Here is a 13,840-nt window from a genome sequence, read left to right on the forward strand (position 1 = left end):
TCTTGAGCCTCATTAGCCCAAGGCCAGTTTGAGATAGGCTGAAGAATTAATGTGGCAAGCACCAGAAGCTCGGTCACGCTTGCAGACTGAACAGAGGTGAATGAACTTTTAGACTTGTTTGTTTGAAGTCACTTGTTTAATAGCCACTCATTTAACTATTTAAAATTGTTTCAAAACTGGCAAAATTTCACTTTTATTAGTTGAAATCTCACTTTTGGGTGTAATTTTTGCTGTGCTTTCAGGAAAAAGAGGAGCTGTTTCTTCGTGCTTTGTGTTTATGCCACACTGTTGAGGTAAAAGAAGAGGACAAAGTTGATGGTTTAGTAAAACAGCAAGGGAGTCAATGTACGTACATCTCGTCCTCCCCAGATGAAGTTGCTTTGGTACAAGGTGCTAAAAAGTAAGAATCCAGATACTCAAAAGGTGGTGTAATATCTGCTGTTTTTATTTAAAGTGTACATGTGTTTCAGTATTTATATAGACAGTAATAACATTTAAGAGGAAATGCTGGTATCCTTGTGTTTGCTCTTGTGGTGGGAAAATATACTGAGTATTTTGTATGTTAAATTAAAATGTGCACTACACTTTATTCATATCTTTATTTCCTGATAGTCCCCACCATAAAATAGTAAAACTGTATTGTGACAGCACTGAAGGCACATATGCATTTACCTCCTTTATCAGTGTTCCTTTCCCTTGTTACACTGCTTTGTGCTGCACTTTGCAAGATAATGTTTTTCTGAAAGCAAAAACCAAAGCATAGAGAATGAAAAGTAACTGGCATTGCTGTTGGGCCATTAATTCAGTCCTTGGGCTCTGGCATTGATAAACAACTGCAAGCTTTGTTCCTGCATTTTGACATCGTAAGCACTCTGAACTAGTGCCTTAGCACTCGGTCTCTTACTCTCTCTGCCATTCTGTGCACCGAATGCCTACATCAGTTGCACTCTTGCCCTGATTCGAGAATGAATTGATTACAAACCATCTTAGCAGTCTGGTCAACACACCTAGGTATGATTTTTTTTTAAAATAAAGTCAAGAATAGTTGGAATAGGCAGCTTCAAATATTGTTCCTGGTTTGAGGATCAGTGAGCGTTTAGGTTATTGATGATCACACTGGTGGTGTAGTGTAATTAATATGCTAAATGTGTACTAATGAGAGTTTACAACAAACACGCTTTTTGGCTCTTGCGTTTTTTGGTATCCAGCCTAACATTTTAAGTAATTCTGCTGATATTTCAGTTTTCCCCACATGCTGCCCAGTAAATCAGGAAAACACCATCGAGTTGAGTTAAGTATTAAACATTTGTATTTATTTCCCTGCAGACTGGGCTTTACCTTCCGAGGGATGGAGAACAATTGGATGAAAGTAGAAAATAGAGAGACAGAAACTGAAATGTAAGACTTGGTTCTTTTTAGTTATTCTGGTATATTTTCTTCTCTTCATAATATTGTTAATGTGACATATCTTTTGTTGTAAACCATATTAGTTAACCATATTCTTGCTATATCACAGAGTATAAATTGATTGCATAATTTATGATAAAATGTCTGCTAAAACCTTCTAGCATAGAGATGACCAACCTGCAGCCCTCGAGTTTGACATTTTGAAGCCGAGGAAGCTCACTCCTTTGTGTACATGCACATTTTCCTTGTGGACTTGTCCTGTTTGTTTGAAGTTTGTGAGCATGGAGGTCTGGAAAGAGCTGTTATTAATGTTGTTGCCTTATTGGTAGTTGAATCCTAAATTGGAATACCCAAATTTGTCAGTATCAGCACATTGAGATACATGCAAATTAACAACATCATGGATTTAAATTTTATGTGTGGGTCTCATGACTCCATGCTGTGCACCTATGACGGCCATAAAGACTAAAGCTTGGACACAACTGTCCCAGCATATTTACTGCTGTATTTACTACTGAATCTTCTTTATTGTAATTGATAGTCATAGGATTTTTGGAGATTCTAGCATATCTTTGTATCGACAGATTTGTGTTTCCTGACTCTAACTGAGTGTGAATTAACATTCAAAATTCCAGTACATTTTGGCAGTGAGCAATTTGTAACCAGAAGAAATTACAAAACTCACTCATTGAGATTTGTGTGGCACAGAACAGTATCCTTTTACCTCCAGGATTTCAGTTTGAATCCAATCTTTCAACTTGCTGAGCACAAAACTTGCCTCCTTTACCTCCCATGCAAAGAAAATGAGCTATTTCCCATTTATCGATGCAATTCATATTGATGTTTTGAGGTTTATCAAAACTGGGTAGTTCTATGGACTGCATTTTTTTTTGAGGGTTCTTAAAACTGCAATGTTTCATGCTTGCCAAAATGTGCAAGTGAAAGCTAAAAGGCACTACGGCACTTTGTAATTCCCCTTCAGTTGGCTTCAGTATACAATAAGCATAGATTGTTTCAAACTAAGGGAGGACATGTCACGTGCTGCGAAGCTGCCTTTTATGTTACTAAAAGGCTAGCGTTTTCTATCCTGGAACTTTGCACTCCTCAGTTGTATATCTTGACGACATTGCCTTCCTTCATTCCCTTACAACTTGGCACAGGTCCATTATAGATGTGGCAGGCTGCAGTTCCATTTTGAACCTGCCTGAATATTTGAGCGGCATCTGAGCCAGGAGAAGGCACAACTTCACCACATCACCCCATCCAATCATACAGACATGGCCGTGATTGGATGGGGTGATGTGTATATAATTAGTAAAAGGGTAGTCAGAGGATGGGTGGGACTGATTTAGGACCAAAATGCAAATATTACAGCCCTGTTTTTTTTTAAAAAGGGGATAAACCTGGCAACTATAGGCCAGCCAGTCTCAACATTGGTGGTGGGGGAATTTTGAGACAATAATCCAGGTCAAAATCAATTGGCACTTGGCAAAATATGGGCTAATAAATGAAAGTCAGCACGGATTTGTTAAAGTCAAATTGTGCACGACTAACTTGATTGCGTTCTTTGATGAAGTAACTGAGTGGGTTGATGAGGGTAGTGCAGTTAATGTGTATATAGACTTTCAAAAGGCATTTGATAATAGACTTATTTGCTAAATTGAAGTCCATGGGATTAAAGGAGCAGTGGATATGGATATAAAATTGGTTAAGGGACAGGTATGAACGGTTGCTTTTCAGACTGGAAGGAGGTATATAGTGGTGTTTCCAGGGGTCGGTAATGGAATCACTGCTCTTTTTGGTGTATATTAATGTTTTGGCCTTGGGTATACAGGATATAATTTCAAAGTTTGCAGATGACCCAAAACTCTGGAACCTAGTAAACAACGAGGATAGTAATAGACTTCAGAAGGATATAGACATGTGGTGAAATCGGAAGACATGTGGCGGATGAAACTTAACACAAGTGTGGAGTGATACATTTTGGTGCGAGGAATGAGGAGAGGCAATATAAGCTAAATGGTGCAATTTTAAAGTTGGTGCAAGAACAGAGACTCAGGGGTGTATGTACACAAATCTTTGAAGGTAACAGGGCAGGTTGAAAAGGCTGTTAATAAAGCAAACAGGATCCTTTAGTTTTATAAGTAGAGGCAAAAGAATACAAAAGCAAATAAATTATGCTAAACCTTAAACACTGGTTAGGCCCCAGCTGGATTATTGTGTCCAATTCTGGGCACCACACTTTAGGAAGGATGTCAAAGCCTTAAGAGAGGGTGCAGAAGAGATTTACTAGAATGGGACCAGGGATGAGGAACTTCAGTTGTGTGGAGAAACTGGGGGATCCTCCTTTTAAAGTAGAGAAGTTTAAGGGGAGGTTTGATAGAGGTGTTCAAAATCATGAAGGGTTTTGATAGAATGACCAAGGAGAAACTGTTTGCAATGACAGAAGGGTTCAGTAACCAGAGGACACAGATTTAAGGTAATTGGCAAAAGAACCAGAGGCGACGTGAGGAAAAAGAATTTACACAGCAAGTTGGTATGATCTGGAATGCACTGTCTGAAAGGGTGGTGGAAGCAGATTCATAGCAAATGAAGGAAAGATTTGCAGGGCTATGGGGAAAGAGCAGGGGCGTGGGGCTAATTGGAGAGCTCTTTGAAAGACCCGGCATAGGCATGATGGGCCGAATGGCCTCCTTCTGTGCTGTTTCATTCTATGATTCTATGTGGAGAGGAGAAGGGAGGGATGAGGGTTGAGAGAAAAAATCAGTAACACTCTAATTAGCCTGCAAATGGATTTTTGCTTAATGGTTTGCGATCGTCCATTTTTCCTATAGACTGCCTTCCGTTTAATTAAATGAGTTTGCATGTCATACACTATCAGCACACTTTTTAACAAAAAAATAGAACCTATATTCTCTGATTACAGATACGAACGTCTGCAGATACTTAACTTTGACCCTGTTCGTCGACGCATGAGTGTAATAGTAAAAGCGAGTTCAGGTAGTGTGCTTTTTCTTAAGGAGAATGTAAAAGAATAAGAATTGTATTTGCATGTGCTCCTAAGAATTTATGGTGTAAAATTTCAAATTGAAATAATGGACAGGTGAGTGTGTAGCTTTGTTGGTTAAGATATCTTAAAATCTTTAATTCATTTCTAAAACCTATATAAAATGTTAACCTTCATCTGTTTTTCCAGCAACCACTTATAATTTTGTTTTCTTCTACAATAGGGAAAATTTTCCTTTTCTGTAAAGGAGCAGATTCTTCAGTTTTTCCAAAGGTGAAAGCTGGAAAACAGGAGGAAATAAAGTTGCATGTGGAGCACAGTGCAGTGGTAAGATCATGTGTTCATGTAGTCTCTCTATATGGTGTGCTCTTGGATTTAATGGTTATTTTTGTGCAATTTGTATGAGATTAGTTCATTTCCATGCTTTGTGCCATGGGTGGGGAGATAAGACATGCAATGGGGGGAAATTGTAGTGTCACTAGTCCCTTTTTAGGAGCTTTTAAGATGGCGATCATTTTTGCTGTGCGTTAGTCTTACTCTTTTTCTCCCAGCAAGCACCCTCAAAGAAAAAATGATGTGGCATAAACTTGAAAAATGTTTCGGTGTCTCCCTCTCTCTTGCTTTCAGTCTCGTGTTTATCAAAGTTCTCAAGGGGCAGATTCCAGACAGTGACATTCTCTGCCTGTGTTCGGAAAATAAAGCAGGCAGAAATAATACTAGACAAGCACACGGTTCAGTCTCCCAAAGTGCATGCAACCTCGCATTGGGCAGTGTTGATCCACCTTGAAGGGAAGATCACACTGGTTCCAGCTGAAGGTTACTTTGAAAATATTGCTGAGGTGTTCCTTTATTCTTTCTTGCATGATAGAGTTTTGCTCTTGCTGCGTTTGGAGAATGACTAATTTGAAAATGTGACTACTACGCTACTCGGGGAATTGGTTAAATACTTGAAGTGAAAACATTTACAGGGCTATGGGGACAGCTGGGGAGTGGGACTAATTGGATTACTCGTTCAAAGAGCTGGCACAGGCTCGATGGGCCGAATGGTGGCTTCCTGTGTTGCATCATTCTATGATTCTATCCCTGAAAGTGAAGAAATACAATTTTTGTTCAGAAACTGAAAGTTCCTTAACCTTTATAGTTTGCTTGTACAGTGCCTTATGCTCCAGGGTTACTCGTGATGACAAAACATGTTGTGCATCTTTTGGGATGGAAACAAATGTGAAGTCACAGTTTTCCATTTGGATTCCATTACTGACTTGTAGCCTTTTCTTGTAAAGGTACAGATTTCTGTTGTGTGCAATAATATGACTGCACCGTTCACTTTTACAGTCCCAAGGGCTAGATTTTTGACAGGTTTGCGACCGGTTTTCCACCTGGGTAGGGTGCAAAAACAACTATTTTTGGCGCTAAACAAGATGCACAACATTTTACGCCCGGACAGTAATTTCGGCAGTGGTTTTGCGATGGCGCTAAAACTTAGCACCCGCCCGATGTTTTCACTGTTTGGATGACTATCTTCTGAGCTAACGAGTTCTGGTGGTAAAGGTACCCCAGCGGTTTAAAAAAAAAATTTTCTGCAATTATCGCCCAAAAACAGGCGAAATCAATAAAACCTGAAATTCTAGCCCTATATAATTTAAACTAGCCAAAATTATGTAAATTGAGAAATGTAATATCTTGACCAAGAATCTCCATGGGGCGAACCATGATTTGTGATTTCAGTCAGTGCCATGAAACTGAACGACATAATAAGTCTCTGCATGTTTTGTGCTATAATTGCATGTCTAGGATGGTTTGAGGACACTCTGTGTCGCATACAAAGAGCTCAGTCAGGATGAATATGACCAAATCAGCGCACAGCTTCATGAAGCCAAAATGGCCCTAAAGGACAGAGACGTAAAGTTAGCAGAAGCTTATGAAGATATTGAAATCGATTTACATTTAATTGGTGCAACAGCTGTGGAAGACAAGTAAGTCTTTCAAATGAGTTATATTGGTGCTCGGATTGTTACAGTACATCATTAGCAGCCTTTATGTCCTTGTATGATTTTTGCTGGATTACACATCTATTCCGTCAGTGCACCCTTCAGCTGAGGGCTGCAAGATCATGGTGTGGCGACAACTATTATCTATCATCCTGCTTGCCCAGGAGGATAGTAACTGACCAGTGTTTATCATTTTCCCCACTGGCAAGATCAGAAACTTGCCAATATGGAGGTCTAACTAGCATCTCCTATTGCCAGAGCACCACATTTGCATGCCACTACATGCGACTTTGTTTTTGTTAATGGAGCTTTGGTTACAGTTTGGTAACATGCCTGTGTTTCTTACAAATCCAGCTGTATAACTTGGCTTGTGACTAAAATGTTATCCATTCTAAGGTAAGACTCTAAATTAAAAGACCACTTTTATGTATCCCTGCTTGGTGTTTTATAGTCTGTCAGGATATTAAAGGCAGACAAATGTGATTTGAACTTCCAACCCCACAATTCCTCACTTTATTTTGAATCTCGTACAATAAAGTAATATGTTTTAAAAGCTAGGGGGCTAAAAATTGATGAAGGTCCCCGCCCGCCCAAGTGCTGCCCAAAGGACCGGCGATGGTCACCGAGGTACCTGACGGTACTTTGGGCGGGGTTTTCATTGAAAAGGTCCTTCAAAGGTCGGCGGGCGGCAAAAGAGGGACTTACGTCGCCAATCTGGGTGACAGCCGGCAGGAGCTCCCAATCTCGGTGACAAAGGCGCTTGCCGCCCAAGTGCCACTGAGGATGGAGTCGGGTCCACGGAGGGTCGAAGACCTGAAGAGGAAAAGCATCAACAAAAAAAAATAATCGGAAGACCTTCAGGGGGCCCTATCCAGGTAAGTCCCTGTAAAGAAAAAAATTATAAAATGTTTACTCACCTTTTTTTCAGTTGTTCATACTCGCCGTCGGCGACAGACCAGCCTCCAACCAGCGGTCCATCCGAGTTCTGCTGCTGACTCCCGCCCGCATCAATATGGCATCTCGGCGGGCGGGAGTCCACTGACATCAGCGGGCAGTTCCCAGCGGTTCTCCCCTCCCGCCCGCTCCAGTCCAAAATGAAAGTGGCACCGGGCGCAACTCGAGCAGGAATGTCGGTGGCAGTGGGCAGTGAGGCCATCAATTTTGGGCCCTAGGTGTAGCACAGATACTGATTAGAGTAGGTTTAGCAAAGCCATGGAAACCAGATGGCATACTCTCTACAACAGAGAGACATGGGCGAAACTGCAATCCTGGTTACAACAGCATTACAAGAATTGGCACTCAGGCCAGATTTCAGAATGATGACCACTGAGTTCAATGCGTTCTGTATTGAAGGTCTCCCAAAATGACAACAGCAAAGCTTTGTGCGCGCGCACACACAATCTACTGCTTGTGGAATCTTCTCTCAACCCATGTTGTCATCTGTATGCAGAATAAACCATCACTTATTGAAGCAGAAATAAAATCAGAGAACTCTGCAATTGCCCATCAGATCAGTCAACAATCTATACAGGAATAAAGGCCAGGTTATGATGTTTCGAGTGTGTTCCCATCATCTTGAAGGGTGCACACATGAAATGTCATCACCTCTCATTTCTCTTTATAGATGCTGGCTGATCTGTGAATATCCAGCATTTGCAGTTTCTTATTTTGATTCTGCTTGCTGAAGCAAGATTGCTGGAGCAGACTTTTGGGTTTGTGGGAATTTGTCACTGGCCTAATGGTAAGTGTGCTTTCCCCAAGTTTTTGGTACTTCCACCAGCAGTCTCCACCTCCAACTTTGACTTAACATCTCGCAGCTGGGAAAAGTACTCAATGGAGCAAAATAGCGAGTGAAAATAACCTGTTGCTATCATGTAATGGAGTAGTGCTATAAAAGTCAGTGGCACAGACCTCGAATATTCATCCGCAAACAAAGTCAATAATTGTTTAGCCAGTATTGTCTGGCATAGGCATCACATTTCTATTGTTTAACTGCATAAGTTATAGAATAACTTGCTGACTAGAGTAAAAAAATATTGATTCAAAATAAGCTTTGGATCTCTTAAGTGAAATGTAGCTACTTATTCAAAAGTTTCCATTTCTAGACTTGCTGCACAGTTGCATTTTTACATTGAAGGTGGTGTGCAAAGTCAACCCAGCAAGCTAGACATCTCCAATCAAATGTTTATTTCATGGAACGATTATATTTCAGCCCATTTTAGGATCTGGCCAGTTCAAAATGTCCCCATTCTAGATGCATATCCCTCTCTTCTCCGCTGAATTAGGAATTGATTAACATCACTACTGAAAAGGGGACAATCAAAAGTTTCTGAGCTCAGTCAGGATGTCTGATGAGGTATCAAATATCAGTAGTGACCTCCAAAGGAAGGGAAGATGATCAGATGTAATGAACCTGAACACAATTATATGCTCTGTTGGGAGAGGTCAGAGAGCAGATTGTCTGGCAAACCTCCTCACATAATAGTCACTCCCGATACACTTAGCAATTATTAACAATTTACTGGCTACTCTCGTCCTAATATCTAAACATTTTCAGTTTGCAAACCTGTGCTTTAAGGAAAGAAAAAGAAAAGTACTGCAGATGCTTGGAAATCTGAAATAAAAACCAAAAATGCTGGAAACACATCAGGTCAGGCAGCATTTGTGGAGAGAGGAAGAGCGAGTTAACGTTTCAGGTGGATGACATTTTGCCAGCTGATTCTGATAAAAGGTCTGACCTGAAACGTTAACCCTATATCCCACTCTCCACAGATGCTGCGTATTCTGTTTTTAATACTGCATTAAATGAATCGTGTCTGCGACCTGCTATGAGTGGCAATTGATGGAGAAAAATCGACTGACATTTTTTTGTTTGAAAACTGTCCACAGACCAGTAAAATATAAACTCTGTATTGCAATAACCACAACTACGATAGTTTTTGGAAATAACTACTTGTCTAACGAAGGAGAAAATGCAGATAAATACCGTTTCTTGATGAATTTCATGTTCACAGTTTTTAAAAAGTCTAGTTTCTGATGGCTATTTGCTTTGCTTTTTTTCCCCCACAAAAAAGACTCCAAGACCAGGCTGCAGAAACGATTGAAGCTTTGCATTCTGCAGGTATGAGCGTTTGGGTGCTCACAGGGGACAAGATGGAAACAGCAATGGCCACGTGTTTTGCCTGCAGGCTTTTTCATACCAATATGAAGCTTTTAGAGCTGACAACAAAACACATCGAGGAGTACAGAGCAAGAAACGAGGAGAAAGTGCACGAGCTGCTGCTGGAACTACACAAAGTCGTTGTCCAAGATAAAAGATGCTCTTCTGCAAGCCTTTTAAGGTACGTCTTTGACACCTAGAAATTTCTACTAGTTGTGAAGTGTGTTTTTTTTTTTCCGTCCGAGTTAGAAGGTTGTGGGCTCAAATCCCACTCCAAAGACTTGGGCACAAAATCCAGACTGACACACCAATGCAGTCCTGAGGGAATGCTGCATTGTCAGAAGTGCCATCTTTCAGATAAGACGTTAAACCTAGGCCCCGTCTCAAGTGGGCGTAAAAAATCCCATGGCACTACAGTATTTGATAAAGAGCAGGGGAGTTCTCCTTGGTATCCTGGCCAATATTTATCCCTCAACCAACACCACTAAAATGGATTATCTGGTCATTTAGAGACCGCATGGATGAACTACAACAATTGCACATCCCTATCTGGCGTAAAAATAAAAAAGGGAAGGTGGCTCAACTGTGGCTATCAAGGGAAATCAGGGATAGTATTAAAGCCAAGGAAGTGGCATACAAATTGGCCAGAAATAGCCGGGGACTGGGAGAAATTTAGAACTCTGCAGAGGAGGACAAAGGGTTTGATTAGGGCAGGGAAAATAGAGTACGAGAGGAAGCTTGCAGGGAACATTAAGACGGACTGCAAAAGTTTCTATAGATATGTAAAGAGAAAAAGGTTAGTAAAGACAAACGTAGGTCCTCTGCAATCAGAAACAGGGGAAGTCATAACTGGGAACAAAGAAATGGCAGACCAATTGAACAAGTACTTTGGTTCGGTATTCACTAAGGAGGACACTAACAACCTTCCAGATATAAGAGGGGTTAGAGGGTCTAGTAAGGAGGAGGAACTGAGGGAAATCCTTATTAGTCGGGAAATTGTGTTGGGGAAATTAATGGGATTGAAGGCCGATAAATCCCCAGGGCCTGATGGACTGCATCCCAGAGTACTTAAGGAGGTGGCCTTGGAAATAGTGGATGCATTGACAGTCATTTTCCAACAGTCCATTGACTCTGGATCAGTTCCTATCGAGTGGAGGGTAGCCAATGTAACCCCACTTTTTAAAAAAGGAGGGAGAGAGAAAACAGGGAATTATAGACCGGTCAGCCTGACATCGGTAGTGGGTAAAATGATGGAATCAATTATTAAGGATGTCATAGCAGTGCATTTGGAAAAAGGTGACATGATGGGTCCAAGTCAGCATGGATTTGTGAAAGGGAAATCATGCTTGACAAATCTTCTGGAATTTTTTGAGGATGTTTCCAATAGAGTGGACAAGGGAGAACCAGTTGATGTGGTGTATTTGGACTTTCAGAAGGCTTTCGACAAGGTCCCACACAAGAGATTGATGTGCAAAGTTAAAGCACATGGGATTGAGGGTAGTGTGCTGACGTGGATTGAGAACTGGTTGGCAGACAGGAAGCAAAGAGTAGGAGTAAATGGGTACTTTTCAGAATGGCAGGCAGTGACGAGTGGGGTACCTCAAGGTTCTGTGCTGGGTCCCCAGCTGTTTACATTGTACATTAATGACTTAGATGAGGGGATAAAATGTAGTATCTCCAAATTTGCAGATGACACTAAGTTGGGTGGCAGTGTGAGCTGCGAGGAGGATGCTATGAGGCTGCAGAGTAACTTGGTTAGGTGAGTGGGCAAATGCATGGCAGATGAAGTATAATGTGGATAAATGTGAGGTTATCCACTTTGGTGGTAAAAACAGAGAGGCAGACTATTATCTGAATGCTGACAGAATAGGAAAAGGGGAGGTGCAATGAGACCTGGGTGTTAAGAAAGCAAATGGCATGTTGCCCTTCATAGCGAGGAGATTTGAGTACAGGTGCAGGGAGGTGTTACTACAGTTGTACAGGGCCTTGGTGAGGCCACACCTAGAATATTGTGTTCAGTTTTGGTCTCCTAATTTGAGGAAGGACATTCTTGCTATTGAGGGAGTGCAGCGAAGGTTCACCAGACTGGTTCCCGGGATGGCGGGACTGACCTATCAAGAAAGACTGGATCAACTGGGCTTGTATTCACTGGAGTTCAGAAGAATGAGAGCGGATCTCATAGAAATGTTTAAAATTCTGACGGGTTTAGACAGGTTAGATGCAGGAAGAATGTTCCCAATGTTGGGGGAAGTCCAGAACCAGGGGTCACAGTCTAAGGATAAGGGGTAAGCCATTTAGGACCGAGATGAGGAGAAACTTCTTCACCGAGAGGAGCCAAGTTTCGGCCTGAGTTGCTCCTGTTTTTTTGGAGCAACTGGTTTAGAATGGGGTATCTTCGAAATTTGAATTCTCGGCATTTAGTTCACTCCAGTTCTAGTCAGTTAGAACAGTTTCACTTCGGAACAGAATTTTTTTTTCCAAAGTGGGCATGTCCGGCCACTTACGCCTGTTTTCAAAGTTTAGGCAGTGAAAACTTACTCCAAACTAACTTAGAATGGAGTAAGTGAAGATTTTTGTATGTTCGAAAAAACCTTGTCTACACTTTAGAAAATTAGGCGTAGGGAATTTAATGGGAAGTTTACAAACATTAAACACTTCAGTTTTACAAATAAAGAGCCCTCATTAATAATAAATGAGATACACATCAAGAAATCAACCAATAAATCAATCAAAAAAAATTAATAAAAAATAAAGATTTAAAAAAATCAATAAATAAAACATTTTCTACTTACCGACTGCAGCACCGGGAGTCCTCCAACAGCGTGCTGGGACGGCCACCTCAGGGTGTCTGTCAGTGTCTCTATCTGTCTCTGTCTGTGTGTGTGTGTCTCTCACTCTCTGTCAGTGTCTGTGGGCCCAAGTTTCCACACGCGCCTAGAACGGCGCAGTCCTGACCTGGATGCCCGTTTTTCGCGCCACAAAGTGCGCCTAAAAAAATCCTCAGTATTCTCCGCCTACTTGCAGGTCCTCTGGCCCTCGGCGCAGCCAGCACGAGCTGTGGGGGGGCGGAGCCAGGTCCCTGCGCTGAAAACAGTGCCGGGACCTCTGCACATGCGTGCTACAGAGGGCACGCAAGTGCAGTAGCTCCAGGCGCCGAACTGTGTGGGAGGGGCCCGAAGCACGCAGCCCCTAGTCTTGGCTGAATGGCCTCACTGGGGCTGCGTGAATAAGGCTCCTCCCACGGTCAGCTCCTGCTCCCTCCCCAGACCCGACACTCGCTCCCCCCCCCCTTGCCTCCGGACCAGACCAGACCCCCCCACCCTGCCTCCGGACCAGCACCCCCCCCCCGGCCTCTGGACCAGACCCGACACCCACGCTCCTGTTCCCGCTCCCCGCCCCCCCCCCCCCCACTGGACCCTGACCCGACCCTACCCGCGCTCCTGTTCCCGCTCCCCGCCTCCTCGACTGGACCTGACCCGAGCTCCTGTTCCCGCTCCCCGACTGGACCCGACCCGATGCGGGCTCCTGTTCCCCCTCCCCGACTCGACCCGACCCCCCCCCCCCCCCGACCTCCCTCTCTCTCTCTCTCTCCCCCTCTCTCTTTTCCCCCCCCTCTCCCTCCCTCTCTCTTTCCCCCCCCCCCCCCCCCCCCCCCCCGACCCGAACCGAACCGACCCGACCCAACCTAACGCCACCTACCTGTAAATCTGGTGCTGGGGACAGGCCCTACCTGAAGTCTCAGGCCGGCCCGTTCAGCCTTCGGTCCCGAAAGGCCTGTCTGAAGCACTTTCACATAGGTAGGAAGATGGTTTATTTAATCTTTTCTTTGCTTATAAATGTTTATTCAGGTTGGATTTATTTGTATAAGTATAAATAAGGATTTATTATAGAATTTAATGACTTCCCTTCCCCCCCCCCCCCCCCCCCCACCTCGTTCTGGACGCCTAATTTGTAACCTGCGCCTGATTTTTTAATGTGTAGAACAGGTTTTTTCAGTTCTACAAAAATCTTCACTTGCTCCATTCTACTTTAGTTTGGAGTACGTTTTCACTGTGGAAACTTTCAAATCCGGCGTCAGTGGCCGGACACGCCCCCTTTTGAAGAAAAAATTCTGTTCCAAAGTAGAACTGCAGAAAAAAAAATGTGAATTGCGATTTCTAAGATTATCCGTTCTCCACCAGTTGCTCCTAAAAAATCAGGCGCAAATCATGTGGAAACTTGGGCCCTGTGTTTCTGACTCCGAGGGGGAGGGGGAGGGGGATAAGGGGCGTGGAGAAG

The 13,840-nt window shown here is 42.9% G+C and overlaps 1 protein-coding gene across 7 annotated transcripts in view; it reads left to right on the top strand.

The window, feature by feature from the left end:
- Positions 1-13,840, top strand: part of atp11c (ATPase phospholipid transporting 11C) — a 169,999-nt gene that overhangs the window by 94,057 nt on the left and 62,102 nt on the right. For all 7 annotated transcript variants that reach the window (XR_011593599.1, XR_011593600.1, XM_070882889.1 and 4 more), the window contains exons 14-19: positions 243-400; positions 1,327-1,398; positions 4,334-4,407; positions 4,638-4,741; positions 6,206-6,387; positions 9,477-9,743. Coding sequence is in view for 5 of the 7 variants with exons in the window: in XM_070882889.1 (XP_070738990.1) it covers positions 243-400; positions 1,327-1,398; positions 4,334-4,407; positions 4,638-4,741; positions 6,206-6,387; positions 9,477-9,743 (857 nt within the window). In the remaining 2 variants the exon portion in view is untranslated. The remainder of the gene's footprint in view (positions 1-242; positions 401-1,326; positions 1,399-4,333; positions 4,408-4,637; positions 4,742-6,205; positions 6,388-9,476; positions 9,744-13,840) is intronic.

This window comes from Pristiophorus japonicus, chromosome 6 (assembly GCF_044704955.1).
Source record: "Pristiophorus japonicus isolate sPriJap1 chromosome 6, sPriJap1.hap1, whole genome shotgun sequence".
In the NCBI taxonomy this organism is placed as follows: Eukaryota; Metazoa; Chordata; class Chondrichthyes; family Pristiophoridae; genus Pristiophorus; species Pristiophorus japonicus.